The sequence below is a fragment of the Rhipicephalus microplus genome, unplaced genomic scaffold, assembly GCF_043290135.1.
Source record: "Rhipicephalus microplus isolate Deutch F79 unplaced genomic scaffold, USDA_Rmic scaffold_16, whole genome shotgun sequence".
Classification (NCBI taxonomy): domain Eukaryota; kingdom Metazoa; phylum Arthropoda; class Arachnida; order Ixodida; family Ixodidae; genus Rhipicephalus; species Rhipicephalus microplus.
The window spans coordinates 12,984,854-13,008,521 of record NW_027464589.1 but is presented as its reverse complement, the minus strand read 5'-3'; the positions used below and the strand labels follow the sequence as shown (position 1 = coordinate 13,008,521).

The 23,668-nt window shown below is 45.7% G+C and overlaps 1 protein-coding gene across 2 annotated transcripts in view; it reads right to left on the bottom strand.

The window, feature by feature from the left end:
- The window catches only part of LOC119166686 (uncharacterized), a 293,532-nt gene that overhangs the window by 94,154 nt on the left and 175,710 nt on the right, over window positions 1-23,668 (bottom strand). For both annotated transcript variants that reach the window (XM_037418005.2, XM_075883399.1), the window contains exons 4-7: window positions 17,189-17,437; window positions 15,239-15,451; window positions 4,517-4,620; window positions 3,766-4,037 (exon numbers count right to left, since the gene is read on the bottom strand). In XM_037418005.2, coding sequence (XP_037273902.1) covers window positions 3,766-4,037; window positions 4,517-4,620; window positions 15,239-15,451; window positions 17,189-17,437 — 838 coding nt within the window. The remainder of the gene's footprint in view (window positions 1-3,765; window positions 4,038-4,516; window positions 4,621-15,238; window positions 15,452-17,188; window positions 17,438-23,668) is intronic.

The following is a 23,668-nucleotide window of genomic DNA, read 5'->3' as shown; positions in this document are numbered from 1 at the left end:
TTCTTTTGACGTCTCAACCAATCCTTCGACACTTCAATCATCTGTCTCCCACTGAGCTTCACGCAGGCGTCAGCCGTATTGGTGTAGGTGCTGTCCTGTTTCCACGCTTGGATAACCAAGAACACGTCGTAGCGTATGCAAGTCGTTCACTCAGCAAGTTAGAGCATAACTACACTGTCACAGAGCAAGAATGCCTTGCAAAAGTCTTCGCATTGCAGCGCTTCCGGTCCTACCTGTACGAACGCCCCTTTACCGTCACGACAGATCATCATTCTCTCTGCTGGTTGGTCAATCTGCGTGACCCATCTGGTTGCTGGCACGCTGGGAACTTCGTGTGCAAGAATATGACTTCACGATTTTCAATAAAAGCCGCCGACGTCACGCTGACGCAGATTGTCTTTCGCGACTACCGCATCCAACAACGGATTGTGACGCGGATAACTTCGACACCTACATGGCATGACTGGACCAACCATTTCCCGATACCAAGACCTTTAAGGATGAGAAACGAATGGGGAGCACCATACAGCAATTTTTTTTACCAAACCAAAATAATCGCCTACGTGCTTCTGCATCCGAGACGGGCTAGTGTACAAAAAGAACTACACCAGCACCAGCTCACGATATCTTCTGGTGGTTCCGAAGAGTCTTCCCGTTTATGTCTTGCAAGCTATACATGATGAACCAAGATCCAGTCACCTAGGCCCAGCAAGAACTCTTTGCTGTCTTCAAGAAAGATTCTACTGGCCCAAAATGCGCCAGACGACGGAGCGAAACTATTCTAGCTGTAACGAGTGTCAACATCATGAGCGCTCAACAAGTGCTCCTCCAGGGCGAATACATCCGGTACCGCCCCCTAGAATTCCATTCGAGCAAGTCGGGATTGACCTCCTTGGGCCTTTTCCCCGGTCTTTCTGTGGAAATTGCTGGATAGTCGTCTGCACCAACCATTTATTTAACACGGTACTGCGAGACAGCTGCCATACCATCGGTAACTGCAGCCGATGTGTCTTTTTTCATGCTACGTTTTGTAATTATTCGACATGGACCTTCTAAAACTGTAATCAGTGACATTGGCCGACAATTCACAGCAGACGTGGTGTAAGAGATGCTTCGTGTTTTTGCTTCAACATTTCGCCATTCTACACCATATCATCCCCAAACGAATGGTCTAACTGAACGGACGAACAGAACTTTATGTATATCGCATCAGATCACAAGGACTGGGACAGTATTTCACCTTTTATCACATATGCATTCGACACCTCACAGCATGAAACTACCGGCTACACTCTTTTTTTTTTCTTCTATATGCTCGACCGCCTCGTCATACCCTGAGTACCAAGTTCCCCTGTTTGAACCACCATAATTCCTGCATATCCGAGATAATCAGTCGGGCAAAAGAAGCTAGACGCCTTGCTTATTTGTGCACTCTTGCTTTCCAAGACCACTCGAATGCACATTTTGACCACCGATGACGACACGTGACGTACAATTGCAGCGACCTAGTATTGCTGTGGACACCGACTAGAAAACGCGGTTTGAGCGAGAAAATGCTAGAGCACTATGCGAGACCTTATCTTGTTGTAGACCGTGTTAGAGATTTAGTTTATCGCATAGCACGTCTTCATTCGAACAACCGAACATCTGCAAAAACTGAACCTGCCCATGTTGCACGTTTGAAGCGCTTTATTCCTCGAGAGACTGTTTGACTCACCCAGTGTGCTTCGTCTGCGTGGAGGCAAATGTTACCACATAGGTAATTATGGTATGTGCACCTGTGTGGCGTGGAACAGGGTGGTGGCAGAAGAAGAAGACGTTTGGTTGGTGGCAAGAGCTCGCTGGTGTGCGTTCACTGTATCAAATGAAAAGGCTGGGGCAGGTATCTTCTCACGTTCCCTTGACTGGTCCTTTTCGGTTAGACTCCCAGATTACACACCAATATTTATAGCAGAATTATTTGCTATTGTACTGGCACTACGAAAAATTGCTTTGGGCGAATCGGAAGCAGTCGTAATACAGATTCTTTTTCAGTATGTGCTGCTCTGTCTTCAGGAGCCAACTTAACACTTATGCACATGTTTTGACAACTTCTACCGACAAACTTGCAAAAACTGCAGCTCTTATGGGTACCAGGCCATCGTGGCATATATTTCAATGAGATGGCGGATGCACTAGCCACAGTATCTCTTAGCGGTCCCCTTATCCCGATTTTGCCTGATACGGCTTACGCGACAACGATAAGGTTTAGAAACCTGTGTTTGCATGAATGCGACTGCTACTCATTGGATAAATATCGAGATTTCGCACATCTAAGATGCCGCTGGAATAGACAGTGGTCAGAATATATATAAATATATACATATATATATATATATATATATATATATATATTTATATATATATATATATATATATGTATATATATATATAGGAAGGCACGGTGGTTGAGTGGCCGTAGCGTAGTATATAGTCTAGTAGATCCTCCGTGAGCGGTCACAACGTGGTTTATTTCGACGTTTCGGCCTAGACTCTAGGCCGAAACGTCGAAATAAACCACGTTGTGACCGCTCACGGATGATCTACTGGACTATATATATATATATATATATATATATATATATATATATATATATATATATATATATATATATATATATATATATATATATATATATATATATATATATCATTTTAGACTCACCATTACCTCTGTCTCAAATCACATCTGATGGCCTGCATCGCTCCCTGCTCAGATATACTCCTTTTTCGATTTTCGGCTTTTTTTTTCTATATTTTTTTCAGCCCAAAATTACGTTTTGTTTGAAAAACCATTAGCCTTTTAGGTAAAATCCTGCCGCCCGGTTCTTGGCCGATCCCCCTTTGTGGGTGTGCGCCAGAGTGTCAAGGATCATCATCATCATCACTGTATACCGTCGAGTCGACCGTTCCGTCGGCTCTGAATAAACCCCTCTCGTAGGCGGAACGATATCATTACCCTTGTTTCTGATCACGAATGCTTCGGTGAGTTCAGGTGTGCTTTTGCGCTTGTGTTTCAGTATAATAACAGTTTTACCGGAAAAGTATTGCAACCACGTGATCTGCAATGCGCTGAAAGGCGGGACGCTCTTTTAAAGGGCCCCCAAACCGCTGCGACTTCAAGGGCGAGGCTGTTGTTTCTTTCACGCTTTTCCTGCGTCTTACTGGTCACTTCACGAAACACGTGGAGTGTCAGCGGCAAGCGTCAGTCAGTATCTCGCTGTTTTCGACCACATGAAACTACGCCTGCTTGCGCAGCTCGCAAACGCAGAAAACCAAGTGAAGTCAGATGGTTGCGCATGATAGTTATGCAAGACATACGAGGCAAAGCAGACGCTTCACAAGAGACATAACTCGTATATCGACCGATCATTGTCGCGTTAGGAAGTTGTTAACGTCAAGAGTTGTGCCGAAAAGACGTTAAACGGCCATTCTTCGCATTCCAACTGTTACTTAGGGGCCTTTTAAAATAATATTTTGCCAGCCAAGTATTTCGTACTACAAGTAATCGCAGAGTAATCGGATTGGCCTACCTTTCCGCACCAGAGGGGAATCTTTTAGACCACACGAACGAGCAGATCCAACTATATTGCGAAGTTCGTGAGCTCAACCATTTCTTTGACGTTACCTAAATTTTCTACGCATGCATATGTTGGTCTTTGTTGCGTTGTTTTATTAAACTTGAAGTGATTAGACTTGAGTGTTCGTTCTATTCTTATTACCTACCGAATGCGTCCTTGCCCCAGCCAGTGACCCAGCAGCGGTGACCTTCGAAGGTCTCGCGGAGCCCCGGCAGGCAGGCAGCTCCAATGTGGGGCAGGTTCAGGTCGACCGGAGAATCGAGGCGGATGAGTGCCAGGTCATTGTTCAGGTTGCCCGGAAAGAACTCTGGGTGCACGACCACCTGCGCCACCTGCTTCTCGACGTGAGCGTAGAACTCGTCCTCACGGTTCACGTCCCACTCTCCGAGCCTGATCTTGATGTCCTGCGGACGGAGGCTATCGAGGTGCGCAGGTTATGCGACGACGTTTCAATTAGTGATTTGGGACGATTGACACGAAAGCTCTTTCTGTAAGTCAATAGGAAACGTCCCTTATGTCTGATTCAGTAGCATCACAGTGTGAAGCGCAGAAGTTCACCCGCCAACTAAGAGAGTTGTACCAGTGTGTTCTTTATGCATCTCCTAGGCTCTTTCTAGACACCCCCAGCTTTCTTTCTTCGTAACGATTGTTGTATTATCACCACCAATCGAGACTTTTTATTTCGTAAAACGTTGACGAAATAGCTCACAAGAGAACCTAGGTTGAACGGGTGTTGACAGTTAATATTTTCCCACTCCACTATCTATATTTCCATTGCGCGCATGACGAGTCTGACATAGCTGCTCTTTTGCGCGACAATTCACAGTCCTTCGTGGCCGTTGCTGCTTTTTCAATGCCTCAATTCAATATAATAACCATCGTGAAGTTGCACTCACTTCTTAAGACAATGAGCCGCCGTGGCAACCCATTGGCTAGCGATCAGTGTTCCACCGCAGACGTATAGGCTCTCCTGTGGTGCCAATTTTTTCATGATGCCCACCTGCGAGTCAGACAACTGTGAGTCATGTATCTTACTGAAGTGCTGCAACCGACAATATAAACCAAGCTTCTGTAACCAGTTTATTCCGGTGTAATTCAACTGTTGTGCACAACAAACCTTCACCGCAGTGATATCAATGTAAGGTTTCTTAACAAATTTGTTTTTAAAAGCTATTCTTATCCACTAAAGGACGTTCTTTGTGGCACTGCAGTATCTCCTCTGATGTTTGCAAATGCTGCAACAGAGGGCAGTCGTCATACCGACATAAACCTGTATGTCATTCATGAGAATGGTCGCCAAATGGGTTCAGGTGTGCAGGTTATTGTTGGAGGCCCAGTCAAGGACATAACCTACTCATGGGCATAAATAAAAAGAACGAACCAAGGGCAATAGTCAATTTTTTGTAAGACACACAAAGCAAATTTTTCCGACGATGAAACTAAGGAAAGTCGCACATCATATTTTACTTACCTGCAGCAGGGTCGTAGGCAGACATTTCTATGGAAAGGGGGGGGGGCACCTTTCTAAATTCGCAATTTATCGCTCTTTATTTCGGTTGCTAGGAAGGAGGAGGGGGCACGCCTCCAGTGTGTCAGGCTACGCCACTGTGCTGCAGTTACAGAAATATAGACGAAATCGGGCCCGAAGCTCACACTTATGCGTTCGGTGCAGTTCAGGGAGAATGTCGGTCGCGTACCTATGCCAGTGTAATACGGGAATGTCAGCCAGCAGTGCCACTGGCGGCCAAGCCGGCAGGTGTTGTACGCTCTACTTGTCAGCGGGCGCCGCGTAGCCCTTGTTTATTTATGAGCTGGCGGCTGGCCAATGTACTCGGCCTTACCGCGGTAGTGCAGTAGCTAAGGTAATCAGCTGCTGACCCGCAGGTCGCACGATCGAATCCCGGCTGTGGCAGCTGCATTTCCGATGGAGGCGGAAATGCTGTAGGCCCATGTGCTCAGATTTGGGTGCACGTTAAAGAACCGCAGGCAGTCGCAAACTTCCGCAGCCCTCTATTACGGCGTCTCTCATAATCATATGGCGGTTTTGGGACGTTGAAACCTTACATATCAATATCAACCAATATACTCTCGCTTGCTAATTAAAGACACAGCGATAAAGGCGCTTCTGGCTTTCTACATGCTCGTTACTGTTATTGCTTTTTGGTGGTGTGTTTATTGACAAAAAAAGATGTTGACCGTCAGTGAAGGAGGCCATAAGCTTCAATGACCAGTGCTATTTTTTCAAGCGCGTAGCACTTTAGGCACCCGCTCTTTGTCAATCTCCTGATCACGCTCAAATCAAGTGCTCAGTACAGGCCTATAATACTATGCTAGCAATGCGCAAAAAGAGGTTAGACTAAGCGATCAAAGTGTAAAATAATATATTTATCAGAAATGGCCGAGAAGCAATTGCTATTTTACGAAAGGTTTTGAGTGCCGCCATGCTAGGCTGTTACCCTTTGCGTCTTCCATCTATAACGACTAAACGAATAGTGCTACGGTAGACACATACCCATGAAAACTGCTGGATTGGTGGACACGATGCTTCATGGCCCTATTATTTCACGTTGCGTATCACAAAAAACAAGAAAGCATTGGCCTGAAAGCCCGAGATGGCGGCGCCCTTATAGCTTAGGTGAAATGGCTTTTAACTAACATATATTAGATAAAAAGTTTGCCACGTCCTCCAACCGGCACTTCTCTAGCTCCCAATCAGCGCACGCCATTTGGCAACCGCTTCGCAAATGACAGCGTCATGCCCACGAAAATTTTGTTCCCATGGTTAATATATTGACTCACGGGCGCCGCCATGATGAAAAAAAAAATTTGCGCAGCGCCAGGTGAAATACGGAAGCAGGAAAGGATAGGCGCACAGGATGTGCATCGTTTGGGACTCGTACACTAAAAGAAGACATTAACAGGCATGCTGAAATTCAGAGGCTAGCTGTACGGTGCATTTATAATTGTTACCGCCGACATGACCCGCCTACCTCTTTAATGCAAACAAACAACATCATGACCCTACAGAGCTGCCATAAAATAACAAGACCAAAATTTCTATATCAGCTTTGAAACTGTAAACTTGCACTCGACCCTGCTCCTTATTCAAACCTTTTGTCCCATACACCCACCAGGAACTTTGCCTCTTGTAAATTTACCTCAATTTTTGCTCGCAAAAACAATTTCAAACAATCCTTTTTCCCACGCACCATAAGTGATTGGAATGCTTTACCATCGGATACCTTCTTTTCAAACACTGTTCCTCCGTTGTTCATTCAGATCGTTAAACAAATTTGTAACGATGCTTTTATCCTATGATTGGTTTTTCTATATCTAGTTGTCTAATAATCTGAGCGACGCTACTGTGTATGATCATTCCTGCCTTGCTTCGCTGTTTTTGTCATTAGCTTCTCTTGTGTCATATGTCTGAAATATGCCCTGATTAGTCCTCTACTGTTCTCTGGTGTATTCTTTGATTGTTCCTTGGTTATTTCTTCTTGCTCTCAATTTGTATTTCATTTTCCCCTTTTTATCTTCTTTATAACTGGGATTTCATCATTGTTATTCCAACAAACCACTCCTGCTTGGGCCGCTCAAGACCTGCGGTATTGTATAATTAAAAATAAAAAATGCCTCACGAACGCATGAAACAGGGCCTACTAAAACCTAAAGAAACAGGGCTTCTATAATCAGATCTCACGATTGCAAGAACCTGTCTAATTGGACCATGTTTTACTTTCGGTTGCTGAAAAAGAGCTGAAAAGATTTCATTGAAGTTCAGGTCAACCTAACGTTCATGAAATATAACGACCGGAACGAGACGCACGGTCATATTTCTATACATTTTCTAGCTGTCTCATAATCTCAAGAAGGTGGGGTTGCGGGGCAATATTAGGGTGCCATTTTCAGTGCGCCATGTGTGTCATCAAACATTCTTCACCAGCGGAAACGGTTTTGTGCAGGAAAATGCATACGCAAAAAATTGCTCAGTGCAAGTCTTTCGTGATTTATTGCATTTCGCTTTTATGTTGAGAACAAATTAGGCAGCCAAGACAGTAGGTATAGAAATGAGCGAGTGAGAGATAACCATTACAAGCCGATTAAACTGCCGCCAGGGGACTTTCTCGCTCTTCACGTTCAAGTGTGTCGTCGCCTGCCTCTATTTGAGAACAAATTCATTCTCCCTCGACGTAAGGATGAGATGTATCATTTGATCGTGGACGCTGAAGTTATCGACACTCTTGGTGATGGTCGTAACAGCAAGAATTAGATTGCATTGTTACCAAGGAGCTTGTCTTCTCTCGTATGCTACGAGGTGATACAAGATATTATCCGGCGTGATTTGGTTTAGGAAGCTGGCATTAACTGACAGATAAGCGCTTATCTGTCCTACTCATGATTATGGATTCAGAGCACCCTGAATTTGAAAATAAACACGTTGTTGCTAGTAGCGCTCTGTCCTGTTCGTCTATCCCTTCCTTTTTCTGTATTTTGTCTCACGCTAGAAAAATTTCTTCACATGTGTTGCCAAATAGCCCAAGTTGCAACAGTCAATGTTGGAACGATTCGTGGCTTTCAGGTGACGTCTAATTCGCTTTTTGTTTCTTTTTTTTTTCATGTCTCCCTGTACTTTCAGAGACGGCCACATAAAGGCAAGCTGTTGGCTCAAGACAATAAATAAATACATAAACGCGGTGACAAGACATTACGACTCAAACAATACGCATGACAGCCGGCGCAATAAACGTCAGATTTTTCCCAGGCGGCGCTGTGAAAAACGCTACCGCCAACGCTCTCATTGCCGCCCTGTCCATAACCACGTAGCGCAAGGAGAGCCATCTGCAAGCGAATGTATGCTGCACAGGTCCCTCTTTCGTAGGTGTTGAGGCGTGGGTTTCAGAAAATAAAAGACGTGGAAAGCTTCTTCCATCCATTCGTCCTCGCTTCAGTAAAGTAGGAATGTTATGAAGGGTTACCGTGGCAACAATATGCATCGGTGTTTCGGCGTGCTGCAACTTGCAAGTGCAAACAAGCGTACCCTGACATCGACTTCGAGGCGAGAACTCCGACTTGCAGCCTTTAATGCGTGAATGCATTAGCTTTGAGCATTGACACGGCGTCAAAGTGATGAAGTACGTACACGAGCAATGTATTTACGATCAGTGATACGAACCTCACTTCATCAGACACGAATCGCCTAGAGAGGGCTGAATAAAATTTTTAATAAATGTATAGCTAATATTTCGTCGATTTTACATCTAAGCGATTACCTGCTTTTCGTTTAATTTTTTTTGACCTTACAATTATTTGACATCTTTGATGGTCGCTTTAAAACGGGCATCTTATTGTTTGAAAAACATTGTGTTTGATCTCGATTGAAGTCTTACTATCAGACGTTATAGAGCTCGCATTTCCATTTTCGGCTTCGCGAAAATGTCCACTTTTTTCAAGTGGACACAGTGGAACCATCGTGTTTAGGATTTGTCAGAGAACGAATGATATAGGGCTATCGTCCAAGTTTATTGGGCAGCACGTCGTAGTTCCTCGAAGCCTGCCTATTCGAGCGCAACGAACTCAAAAAGGTTTTCGGTGAGCTCGCTGATCAAAAAGACACATCGTAAACGTTCAGCCTGGCCGCAGGCTGTTGCGGAAGCCCCAATTTTTTACTAGAATTGCGTATCGACTTGATTATTTTTTAAGTTTACGCATGCAAGATTGTACAACAAAGTACTGGCCGCAAACAGACCATCGGTACCGACATCTGCGGGAAGCAGAGCGACATGACTCTTTATTGTTCAAATGTATGGCAGTTGAGCAAGTGTACCTCACATTTGTCACATTGTCTTTGCCTTTTTGGCTGCTCTTAGCACAAATTCTATTGTGCCTGCAGCTGGAACTCTAATAATAATAATAATAATAATAATAATAATAATAATAATAATAATAATAATAATAATAATAATAATAATAATTCAATAATTCCGAGTTTCACGTCTCCAAACGACGATGATTATATGTAACGCCACAATAGAGGGCTCCGGAAACTTCGACCCTCTGGGGCTCTTTAGCGCGCACCTAAATATAAGTACACGGGTCTTTGGAATTTTCGATTGCATCTGCAAAGCTGCCGCCGTGGCCAGGATGCGGTCCCGTGACCTTCAAGTCACCTGCACACATATATGGCATCGCAACCACAAAAGACCACTGTTAAGTTTGAACTCTGAGCGTTACGGCTCCAAGTTTAGGCGTTGAACACAGAATTTCGCGAATGTCCTCCCTTTGCCTCACAGCAGAAGACGGTGGCTTCTAGGATGGCTAATGTGAGATTTTAAGCGTTAGCTTACAGCAACACTTATTCCTGGTTTATTACACCGTCTTCATAATCCACAAGTGCACTTTCTTGTGCTGCATATTTGTTCAAATATTAGCGGCACATGTTGTGCTACTTGTGGAGGCGAGGCCCTATTTGTACTTCTTGGGGTTTATCTATAATGAGTGATCATGTCAAGAGAGCTGCTAACTTCTCAGCCTGTGTTTTCACCGTCCTAGCGCAAGGAAACTGCCCTTGAGCACGCTGTTCGCAAAAGTGACTGACTGGTAAAAATTGTGGTTACTGTATTGCAGGAATGCAATACGGAGTAGCATACTGGACCATACTAGGTCAGGCCATCTGCTATGCCTTCTAATATAATTTTTCTCTGATTTACTGGTCAACAACAATTTTTACTTGTAAGAATTAAAGTGAAACGGCAACAGGAGCCCCTTAAGAAAAGAACAACGAACGCTACGATGTGTAAATACAAGAACCACATTATATTCTGCCTGTATTACCTTAAGAAGACGTACTCGGTACTTACAATGTAAGCAAAAGCTATCCGAGTTGGGGGTTTTTGCGGCTCATGACCTCTGAAAACTCTCTCAGGTATAAAATTACTACCTCGTGTAGGAGTAAAAGATCGTACATGACATAGTTTTACCACCACCTCTCAGGCAAGTTGTAAAAGGATGTCAAAATCCAGTTTTACCACGTAGGAAGTTTTCTATCACGTGATTTTCAACCTGCGTTTCACAGTTTATTACCACGTGACTGCAAGGTGCAGCTGCTTCGGTGGCTTTTGCCCCATGCCCCCCATCGTGACGCTCTCAGTGAATCAAGAAGGTACGCGCGGACCACAGATATTTTTTTTTTTTTGGTATCGCCGTGCCTCAGGACTGACCTCGAGTCAACGCACTTTCACTGGAACGGGGGGCAGCATAAACACAACAAGCGAGAACACCATTCTGTGAGCGAAAAAGAAAAAAACACGGGGGGGGGGGATCTAAAAAGAAGAAAAAAAAGAAAGAAAACCTGCTGTGGAAAGTTGTCCTGCATATTTTCGCAAATTGTTGGCTTTTGCTCGGCTTTGGCCTTGGAGACAGACGGTGCAGGAAGCTCGGCATCTGTGTGTCTTGTTGGGCTGATGGATCTCACGTGTTTCCTACATCATCGAGCGATTGTGCGCTTCCGAGCGCCTCCGAACCTGCACGTCGCGGATATCTCGCTTCCGAGCCGAATCGCGAAGATCTGCCAGTGGTAACAAAATCAATCTGGTGTCATCGTCCGTGCTTGCCTACTGGAGAAGCAATAAGCAAAATGCTTCACTCTGTCGGCGGCACCGAGCCGCGGCCGCCAGTGACCAGTGGCAGTGTGTCGCCGGGGCAGGTGAAAGAAGCATCGCATATATCCTGTTCCAGAGTAGGCGATGTCAGCATGAGTAAAGTGCTGCCCGAATTGCCCATCTCATGCACCAACTGTTCTCAAACATGCAGCGCGAAGCCGATACGAGGCAGACGGAACCAACAAGCGGCTGCCGGTGAGCACGAAAAAAACCCGGACGGTGATCTTTCGTTGGAAGTATGCATACACCGCCCCGTTCCCGTAATATAGCGGTCACGTGTTCATTTGTGTCTGAAATGACGACGAAATTTGCACAGGATATGTGTTCTGTGATTGCCAGCTGTGTTTCATCGGATAGCCGTGCTCCTCGAAAAGGCCTAGTACGCCGTCGGTAAGAAGCTTGTGTGCAGGCATACACCGCTCCTCTACGCCCGTTGTGATGAATACGTGCTGCTACTGCGTTTGTGCACCGTCGCTCAATGAAAATCATTGAGCTACCATGGTTTGTGCGTACTTAGGTATATTTTATGGACTTGTGCATCAGCAGTGCTAACACGCGTGGGGCCATGAGCCCGGTGTCCCAAGTAATTATTGGATACTCAAAAAGGTGAGATCGGGTAGATTTACTATAAAAGGTCGGTGTGACATTTAGTGCCCTGCAGCCCACCTTAAGTTTACGCTTGCACCTTCAACCGTTGTTGTCAATCAATGCAAAAAAACAGCTCTCCTACCGGTACTACAGGGCTGGTCAAAAAGTCGTGCCTATATATACCGGATTGTCAAAGTGTATAGTTGAGCATCGCGTGCAGTCTGTTCGAGTGGTGTATTATTCTGCATTTGTTGTGTGTGTGCGTATTTGGCTGTATGTGAATCTATGTGTCACCAATTCTGCCGTTTAATAAATTCAATCAATTCTGTTATTTAATAAATTTGTCGACTCTGGGCGAATGCACCCGTCAATTTTTATTTTTTTATCACCGGAAATAACTCCCAGAAATCACCTCAAAAACCTTGTGAAGGCAGTAAAAATTTACTCTCTCTATACTCGCTCCAGACCTCACTGGGGTAAATAATTGCTACTCTCCCTACGTTCAAAAACTCAGTTAGCACGAGAGTAAATTTTTACCTCGATAGTAGGTGGTGAAAAAAACCCAGGAAAGGTAGTGCGCTACAGGACAAATGGTTTACCCAGTTTTTGGGGTTATTTACGGTCATTTTTGTTTAGTGTGTAGAAAGTTCGAAAACATCTCACCCGCATAATTGCTCGTGGTGTACTAAACAATGCCAGCCATTGCGCATAATGCAGGCTTATGCAAATGATTCACTGAAAGAGTCACTTTCAACTTTATTAATTCCATTGTAGCAATGCGCAACTTAAACATCTGGAGTAATATCGTAATATAAAAGGTATGCACTAAGAGGCTGTAGTACGCATTAAGGGTACGATATAGCTATCGCATTCAACTCCTAAAGGCAAAGCTTGAATATTTCCCAATTTTTCTTTACCTTGGAGGGTTTTTCTTGGCGCATAAAAAAGTTAGCATGCAACAGTTCATATCTGAAGAGTTCCCCTGTGGCTTCCTGTACTGCTAACCACCTTTACCACACACCGGAAGTCAGCGTTTCTGAATCTTTCATGAACGATGTCCACACCGTGCTCTTCTTGCGATTGCTCGACAATACGAGATTGCAAAAAAAAGCAGTGTACACATTAAAATGTACTTTAAACGAAAAAGCAAGTATGCACCATGTGTACTTGACCAACGATTAACCAGTGCACGATATAAGAAAGAGGACAACATGTGATTGCAGTCTACTTTTAGATAACACGCACGCTGTGAATTTTTCTTGTTCAAGAACGCACAGAAGAAATATCCTACCGGCGCTACCTTGGATGTCAAGATTCTCTGCATATAAATACACCCAATGGCCAGTGAACGGCTGTGCAGTGCAAACAGCGAGTTTTTCAATCAAGGAACTCCCTAGCGGACCGCTGCCTGCGTCATCGTTGCGAGGCGTTAGGGGGGGGGGGGGGTATGAGAAGAGGGAAAAGGGGAGCGGACGCGCACGCGCAGTCAGGGTGGTCACGCTGCACATTGGATTGAGCTCGACCTTAATCTCCTTCGCAACTAAAGAGACTAAACAAGCTCGGCTTCCGCGTCTCGACATTGCTCGCCTCGCAGTCATGTGCACCGGACAAGAGGTGGTATAGACGTGTACGAAGCAGTTGCCGTAATCGATTAGTAGAGAAGTTCTAATCGAATAATTCGGCTATTTGAAAGGCGGAAATCAATTCCGAATAATCGATTAACCGTTTACCTTTAAGCGAATAATCGGCTCTTATGCCGAAGAATCGAAACTGCAAACTATAAATTTGAGACCTTTCTTGTAAGTATTTTTGTAATTTTTTTGTAAAGTCAAGCACGAATGCATGAAAAGCATCATGTGTGCGTCCAATGAGCCCAGTTAAATGTTTGCAATTGTGATCGTCTATTTCGTCGTCTCCTATGTCGTCTCCTGTCTTTTAGGTGGCGCAATAATGTCACAACATACTTCTACAGCGAGCGCTCGCAAGGATTGTGACCGCGAACACGAACTCGTGATGCAGGTGGCGGTTGGTTGTAACTTCCCTCTTCACACGACAACCATACGCGCGTTGCTCATGTAGTACGTGGCACGACACGTGCGTTAAAATGAATTCCACGTATGTTCTACGCTACGTTCTCCGTTTACACTTCGTAGATAATGTTTGTGTTATACATTGCTTAAGTTATATCGCCTTTGAAATTCTGTGTCATTTAACATACGCGTTTAGCTGAATCTAATACCCTTGTCGCACGGCAACTAAAATGTCATTAACAGCAAATGTCATTTGTTTATAATGTCATTTGAATACAGTCACACGTCATTCCGACAAAGCCATCTTCAAACGCATCATAGAAGAGCTGTTTTTGTAGATATGCCCACCCCTCATGTAAAACCCCTCCCTTTAGGGACACTTGAGGTATCATAAATAAAATTAATGAAATAAATAAAGAAATAAAAGCAAATGCTATTTTATGAAAATGACATTTTTGTTCGAATGAGTTCCCGAAACACATTCGCCTTCGATTTCAGACCGAAGCAGTAGTCTCGATGCCAGGGACTTTTAGGGAGATTACTGTTAACCTATGTATGCGGAACTTTTATCATTTGTAAAGATCTTGTTCTTAACTAGATCAACCTATTATTGGCTGGATAACCTAAAAGTATGCGCGAAAGTTTCCAAAAAGATACTTTAGACTACGGTGGCTGAATGCCGCCCGTGATTGATTTTCTCTCTGTTTTTGTTGCCTGTATCACGGATGCTGATTGTTTGATTGCACGTGTTGCGGTGACTAAAATAATGAAAACACGAAATAGCTGCCGCCGTCACATTTCTGCAGTTGGGAAGTCAGTCGTGCACCCCGCTTCTGCTAATTGTACTCTCACCCGGTTGCGCATATTTTCCGTCATGTTGGTTTTCGACTGTGTCATGCAGCTGTGGCAAGTTGTGTGAAACGACCGCGTTTATATTCTGGGCGCACCTTTTTAACCATGAAGTTTTTTTTTGTGGATACAGGCATCTTGCATGCAAGTTTCCGCATATTTTTATTTCTCCCAAAATGCACGGCTAAGGAGAGGTAAAGTCATGGTCGTCATTTCAAAATCACATTTGTTTTCATCATGTGACAGCACGGATGTACAATGACAGTAGGTCCACTTAATTTCATTCCTTCTAAATTACATTACATTTGCCATGCGACAGATGTAAAAGCGCGTGGACCTCAAGCATTTCGCTTCTATCGGAATGAGAGCGCTGAGGCCAGCACACAACCCAGGAGGACTTTATAATAGCGTCGGCAGTAGAGCATCATAACAACAGTAACATCGCTGTGGTTCTTCTGTACTCTTTCTAGAATGATTTGTGTTAGTTACACACATGCCAGGGGAACTCGGCGAAGTCTGCACCGCTCTCAGGGTAGTGGAGGTTCTTGACACGGCCGTGGATGCCGAACGCATTGCGGGCTCCGCACATCGCGATGGAAGCCTCCGGCTGTTGGGGCGGTAGCATCGGCCCCAGCATCCCTACCGAGGGTGCAGGAAATGGCAAACTGGCATCGATGGGCACCGGGGGACGTCGCACTGGCTTGCGCTGGAAACATTGAGTGCTTGCTCAGTTTCAGACATTTTTCATACGTGTGGAAACTAATAAATACACAGAAAGTAATTATTAATAAGTAAACAAATACATGAATATATGCAGTAGCCCCGAGCGACAATAATTTCTCTCTTTCTGAAAAACCGGAATAAAATGGAAAAAAAATATAACTGTGGTGGAGTATCGACCACATCAATCGGAGGTTGTAGGCTCGGTCTGTGACAGCAACAAGTTGCTGTAATCTTTTTACATCTATATTCTATGACTAGAATTCACTTCAATGGCTACGTATAAGTGAAGTTTCCTTTACCTTTTCAGGCTTCATTGCCTGTAGGCTTTCATTTAAAAAGTAGAGAATTTTTTTTTTGCTGTGCTTTATGGTTGTCAATTACGTTGTTTACTGTAGTGTCTTCACGTTGCCGTCGTACGCATAAAAGGTGCACTGATTAGCTTGGTGTTGGGAATGAAAGCTACAGTTGGCAATGGCTCTTTCTTAATCTCTTAAGTTTTTTTTTTGTAACCTCTGTCTTACACTTCCTTCCTTTCTATCCATATTTCGTCCTACTCATCGTTGGTTTGATCCTCACATTCTTTTCCTGGCTTTCTGTGGTTTTCATTCTGTTCTCTCCTCTTTGAATGCAGCGCTTTACTTCCCCGCCGCCCTCCCGTTCTACTTACTAACGCCCTTCACTGTATATTACGAAGCTGTGCCTGTATAGGCGAGTGGTTACGATGCTCGAAACTTGAGTTGGTGAGTTGAAAACCTTCTTAATTATATTTACACGTGAAATTCCCTCTTTATGTTTCTACTTCGTTCCCTCTCTGTTTCCGGTGCCTCATGCACTAGAATTATTGCGCTACGTATACGCCGGAGAAATCGGCGCTCGTGTTTTCGGAGTGAAGCAAGGTTTATGATGGTAATTTTTACAGTGAAAGCTGGTATGAGATCAAAACTAGGATCACGCGCTGCCGTAGTTGTCTGCCGGCAGCGCTGCTGGTGTCCGTAACTACAACGCATGAAATTAGAGAAAACCCTAGTACCAATGACACAGTGCAGCTCGAATCCGGGTCCGCTTGGTGCCAGCCTAGTATTTCTCTACTGAGCCACGCCAGTGCTTGGGACTTGTGGACAAACTTGCCTTAGGCAGGCTTGATGCAGGAAAAGCCAACGCGTTATTACGACTTAGCAAGCGTTTTAAAACAGTGGAAGAACAAGCAGTCATCGCACGATTCGCTTAGCGTAACGAGTGGGTCGTATAGTGGTCCAAACTATTATGAAACCTTGCTTTTTTTCATCTATTAACTGTGGCACATATCCACATCAGGCAACATTCCTCATCGTCATCAGCCACTGCATGAACAATTAGCACAAAGTTCCTTGCCAGTGTTTACCGGATACCACACTTCTCAAAAGAATGACAAAAATTAGCATAGCAAATGCCAGACCAAACTGTTTACTATTAAGGCCGTAGTGGGTATCAAGGAAGTGTGCTTGCAGAATTTGTGCAGTGAGTGTTTACAAAAGGCTCTGTAATGTCGCCCTTCTAGATTTCAATGTGACTGTGCTGCGCATTTCGCACAGGCCTAGCATTTTTTTGTTGTTGTTGTTGTTCTCAGCTTACAAGGAACAGCTGTGCTAAACAGGTTCGTTTTTATAACATCATGTTTTCCAGAGTCCCTCATGTCAAGTGTCAAATATTGTGTCGCAAAGCGTTTCCAAGCACTACTTACAAATGGTAAGGGCAAGTTTGGTGCCGGCATCCTGTGTTGTGATGCGAAGGTAGCTTTCTTCGGGAAGAGCTGGGCCATGATGTTCGTCTGCAGAGGACTCTCTGGCTGAAACATTGGGCCGCCACGGTTCACTGGTGGTGCCATCACGTTGCAGCACGTGCGCAGAACGCCACACTGGCTGAAGCTGGGCCCGCTCAGCATGCGCTGCATGATTTCCGTCGCGTAGGCAGGCACCGAAGCAACTTCGCTCTGCGCAAAAACCAAGTTTGAGATCGTGGAACACTGTCAGAAGACATCCTTTCTTTTTCTTTTTTTTTTCTTCAACGTTTTCTTCAACATTTTCTTTCAACGTGCAGACTACAGCCATACTACTACAAACGTTTTATAGACGAAATTTTTATTATCTGGCATCACGGCGAAGCGGAACTAATGACTTTCATTGCAGACTTTAACAAGGTCCATCCATCCATTTCATTGTCACAATCGTACTCGAAGGCATCCATCTGTTTCCTGGATGTAACAGTATTCCTTTGCGGCGAAACATTATCTACTAAAGTATACAGAAAACCCGCCGACGCTCACCGATACCTTCATTTCAAAAGCAGCCATGTAAAACATTGTAAGACGAGTATACCCTACAGTCAAGCACTTCGTTTCAAAAGGCTGTGCTCTGAAAATTCAGACTTTGTTGAAAACTGTGATAAGCTACGTGATGCCCTAACTGTACAACAGTACCCGCCTCAGATTATGGACAACGCGATCATGCGTGCCGATGCAATGGACCGAAGAGCGCTTCTAAAATCAAATAAAGAACCGGCGCACCGGAAGCACATCAATTTGATTCTGACGCATTCTCCGTCAATTCCAAATGCTAACGCGATCCTCAAAAAGCACTACAACATACTAATGCAGAGCAATCGTCTCAAAGACGTCTTCCCGGAGCCTCCACAAGCAGTTTACCGCCGATCGAGAAACCTACGAGACATACTTACGTCATCCAAACTATCAACGCCAGCCCGTGTGGGGTGTCACCCATGCAACAAGGCACGCTGCAAGGTGTGCCCCACATGACCACGTCGCGTATTGTTAAGAGCTCTGCGTCAAACTTCACTCTCCGGATAAAAGGCAATTTCGACTGCGACACGAGCAATGCAATCTACTTGCTCAAATGCTCATTGTGTGACCTCCAATATATTGGTCAAACGGAGACAGCTTTCCGGTTGCGCTTCAATAATCACAGGTCACACGTCAGGTGCCCGCCTAGCCTTCCCCTGTCCAAACACCTCGCTACCCCAGGCCACTCTTCCGACAACATAAGTGCCACAGTACTCGAATCTGGTTTTAAATCGCACTACGAAAGGGAAGTCCGTGAATCTTTTCTTATTCATAAATTTAAGGCCATAGCCTCTGGAATGAACGAGAACCCAGGAAGGCTTACGTTTTTACCGGCAAAACAGATAAATCAACCGCCGTAGCCCACATACACGTTTGTTCACTGCCGTGATTACGTTGCGGTGTCATTGGTGACACATTAGTTAGTTGACCAGAACGCATGCACACTCTGTTACCACATTTGTGGCATCAATGGTGATATCATGCTCATGTATATTTCATTGACAACGAACGTAACTTACCATGGCATTGCCTTTTTTGTTCATTCACAAATGTTGCGATATCACAAGTGTTCATCATATTATTTGTATCTATGTTTTCAAGTCACCTTGTCCTACCATATTCTGTATAGCGCACTGCTGCTCCGCTATCAACAAAATGCTGCGCATGTCTGAATATCTTTTTGTTAACATGTATGTCAATATTGCTAAGAGTGATTATTCACAATTGGTGGCCCCCATGCTATGTCCTTAAGAAGTGCGTGTTAGTGTATTATGCACGTATGCCCTGACGAAGGCCGGTCCTTGGCTGTAACGTTGGCAATAAAGCATCGTTTTTCGCTTGCTCGTTCGCTTCTTCTGGTGACTTATAACTCGAGCGGAATCCAGGAAGACTTTCAATATATATATATATATATATATATATATATATATATATATATATATATATATATATATATATATATATATATATATATATATATATTGTAGGCATCTATTATGCGCTTTATCCTCATCTGAACAGCAGTCAATCATCATCATTTGTTCTGGCTGACAATCATCATCTTCTTGACATGAGCGCTTCTTTGTTGGGTCCGTTGCGCTTGTTCGTTCTCGAGTTCACGACGAATAAACCTCGTTACAACCGAGTCGTCATACGTGGTGGAGGTGGATTGACGTTCCCAGTACCTCTCCTTACAACGCCTACTCGCTGGAGCTCCGTTGAGGCCATCGCTTGGACCCTCAGTCCACCAACATGTCTCAGAGTGAGTGGGTGGATGCCCTTTCTGCTCCCGTCTCTGCGCCGCAAGCCGTCACTGCGCCGCAAGCCCCTCCTCTTTACATCGTAAACCACCAGCGTGACCCTCCGAACTTCGCTGGTCTCCGCGGCGAAGATGTGGAGGACTGGCTCGATAACTACGAGCGAGTAAGCGCAACTAATCACTGAGACGACTCTAACAAGCTCCGCCGAGTATCGCTTTATCTCACGGGCGTTGCCAAAACATGGTTCTTGAACCATGAGATCGACCTCACCGACTGGCCTGCCTTCAAGCAGCAGCTTCGCCATGTATTCGGCACGCCAGCCGTTCGATCCGCTCTAGCTAGGAGGGCCCTAGATACTCGCCAACAACATCCCGGCGAGTCATACACATCTTATATCGAGGATGTCCTTGCGCTTTGCCGGCGCGTCAATTCTTCGATGTCCGAGTCGGACAAACTGCGCCACATCCGGAAGGGCATCGGAAGCATTGCCTACAATGCCCTTGTTGCCCAGAATCCTTCCACTGTCACTGACGTCGTCTCTACGTGTCAGCGTCTCGACGAACTTGATTCTGTTCGCCTTCAGTCGGGCAATAGTGAACACCGTAGAGCAGACCGGGACCTGCGTGACATGATACGGGAGGTCATACGAGAAGAACTTCAATCAATGGGCATCTCACAACCTTCTCCATCTGTCACACAGCCTTCAAGCATGGCCCTCCGTGACATCGTAAGGGAGGAACTAACATCATTCACCGGTCCAGCCTACGTCCAGCCACCTCTGTCTAGCCCTCCAACGTACGCGCAAGTTGCGGCCGCGCCTCCTCGCAACGTAAACTCTACTTCACCGCTGCCACCATTCACGCCGGTTGCTGCTGCACCACCGGTCCACTTCCGGCCAATCCCACCCGACCATCCGTCAGTCCACTTGAGTGCGCTATCTCCTGGTGCGCCGAACGCCCTCTATTACCCGCCTTGGCGCCCGTCCCGCCCAACATGCTTTTACTGTGGATATCGTGGACATATATCTCGCTTATGCCGCAAGCGCCAGCAGGACGAGCGTCGCGGGTACGACATGCGCGAACGGGACTTTTCCAGGGGGGATTCTTGCGCTCCGCGTTATTCATCTGGACAGCAGCGGTCTCCATCTCCACCCGCGTCGACTGAGACGCGGAACACTTACCGTTCAAGCCGACGCCGATCACCTTCGCCCTTTCGTCGCTCCTCCTCTCCTCTTCGGCCAGCCTCGTTTACTACTGACAACCGTTCGGAAAACTAAATGATGCAGTTTTCGGAGGAGAAACTGCATGTAACAGTAGGACTCATATTCCTCCAGCACGCCCGTTCAACATGGTTTCTGTTACGGTGGAAGGAGTTCTCGTGGACGCTTTGGTGGACACCGGTGCTACAGTTTCTGTGATTAGGTATGATTTGTGCAAACGCCTGAAAAAAGTAATGACACCTTATAATGGGCCCAATCTAGTCGAAGCCCAGGAGAGCGCTATCCGCCCTTTTGCTTTTTGTACTGCTCGTGTGTTTATTGATGACATATTGATGATGCAAAAGGCATAGCCCTTGCATCAGGTGTCGTACGCTTTCACCATGGCTCCGCGCTCGTCATTGCTACGAATGAAACGTAAGAGAAAGTTCTCCTGCCAGAGGGCACTGCAGTAGCCTGTGTTGTGGACGCTGAGCCTGTCAGCGTCACGCCACTTAACCCTGCCTCTACCAACGACCGTTCTATGAGTAAGCCTGCCTCATCCTCTCCCTTCACAACTCTTATCAGTGATGACTTAACAGCTATGCAGGCGCAGCAGTTGCTTGCGTTATTAACGAAACACGCCGATTCTTTCGACACCTGCTCCTCAACGTTGGGCCGAACTACCACTGCAGCGCATCGCATTCAGATGGAGGGAACATCTATTGTACATCACCGCCCGTACCGCGTGTCTCTCGCTGAGCGAAAAATCATCGAGGAAAACGTCGCTGACATGCTCCAACGAGAAATAATTCGTCCATCAACTAGCCCTTCGTGAACCCCTGTTGTTTTGGTACGAAAAAAAGATGGCTCCGTGCGCTTTTGCGTTGATTACCGGGCACTCAACAACATCACACGCAAGGACGTATACCCCATGCTACGCATCGATCACGCCCTTGATTCACTGCAAGGCGCCGAATACTTTTCAAGCCTTGATTTGCGTTCGGGATATTGGCAAATTCCCATGCACGATGACGACAAAGAAAAAACGGCATTTGCAACCCCCGATGGCCTATACGAATTTAACGTGATGCCTTTCGGGCTCTGCAATGCGCCCGCGACATTTGAACGCATGATCGACACCGTCCTGCGTGGTCTGAAATGGAAGACGTGTCTCTGCTACCTTGATGACAATATCATGTTTTCATCAACGTTTTCTCAGCACCTTAGCCGCTTGGATGACGTCCTAACATGCCTCGCCGGTGCGGGTCTGCAGCTCAACACTAAGAAGTGCCATTTCGCCACCAAATCCATCAAGGTTCTCGGTCATGTCGTCAGCAAGGACGGTATTCGCCCTGACCCCGAAAAGATCGCTGCCGTCCTTCGATTTCCATGCCCCACAAGACTTAAGGATTTGCGAAGTTTTCTTGGCCTCGCATCATATTTTCGTCGCTTCATACAAAATTTCGCTTCAACAGCTGCGCCACTTCACAAACTACTTGCATCTAATGCACCCTTTGTGTGGTCCGAGGAATGTCAGTTGGCGTTTAACCTATTGAAGAAAGCTTTGACGTCAGAGCCTGTACTCTCCCATTTTGATGACACCGCCCCAACACTCCTGCATACCGACGCCAGCGGCTGCGGTATAGGTGCTGTTCTCCTCCAACGCGATAATTCTGGACGGGAAAGGGTCATCGCATATGCTAGCCGAGTGCTAACTTCTACCGAAAAAAACTATACCATCATTGAGCAGGAGTGCCTCGCTGTGGTTTGGTTCATACAAAAGTTCCGTCCTTATCTGTACGGCCGTCAATTCACCATTGTAACGGACCACCACGCCTTATGCTGGCTTTCTACAATGAAGAACTTGTCCGGACGCTTGGGTCGTTGGATTTTACGCCTACAGGAGTATCAGTTTGAAATTATTTATAAATCGGGCAAAAAACATCAAGACGCCGACGCTCTTTTTCGTTGCCCACTACCTACGGCGTCGTTCGACACTCCAGCTGCCACCTCCAACGACACCAGTGCGGACGTGACTCCCACTTCTGTTGCCTTGCTCGCCTCGCTGCACCAACCGCCAATCGACAATGAACAACCCTTCAGTTCTCGCCAGCAGGCTGACCCGTATTGTCAGCGCATTATAGACCACCTTTCAGGAGCTACGCGTCCACCCAATGCACGCCTTCGTCGACAACTCGAGCACTTCAAGTTTCAGAACGGTGTGCTGTATCGTCACATATATCATCCTGACGGCCAACGCTGGGTACTTCTTCTACCACGCGCTCTTCAACATCATGTACTTAACGCCTTTCATGACGATTTGACTGCTGGCCACCTAGGCTTTCAGAAAACCTACGACCGCATTCGAAGCCGCTTTTATTGGCCTGGAATTTCTACCAGCGTAGCAAAGTACGTGGGTTCCTGCTCTCCATGCCAACTTCGCAAACTTCCGACATCTCCCCCGGCTGGTCAGTTACAGCCAATGACGTGCCCTACAACACCTTTCGAGGTCGTCGGTGTCGATTTTTATGGACCCCTTCCTGTTACTGTTGCTCGAAATAGATGGATAGTCACTGCCGTAGACCATATGACACGCTACGCCGAGACAACTTTAGTAGCTACTGGTTCAGCATCGGAAGTGGCTGACTTCGTCCTTCAGGTCATAATACTACGTCATGGTGCTCCTCGTGTACTTCTGAGTGACCGTGGAAAGGTGTTCTTATCACAGCTTTTAGGTGAAGTTCTTCGCGTTTTTGGTACCATACACAAGATGGCGTCAAGCTACCATCCTCAAACAAACGGTCTGACCGAGAGATTTCATCGAACCCTTGCCGACATGATCGCCGTATACATTCAACCGGATCACAGAAACTGGGATAAACTTCTACCGTTCCTCACTTTCGCCTA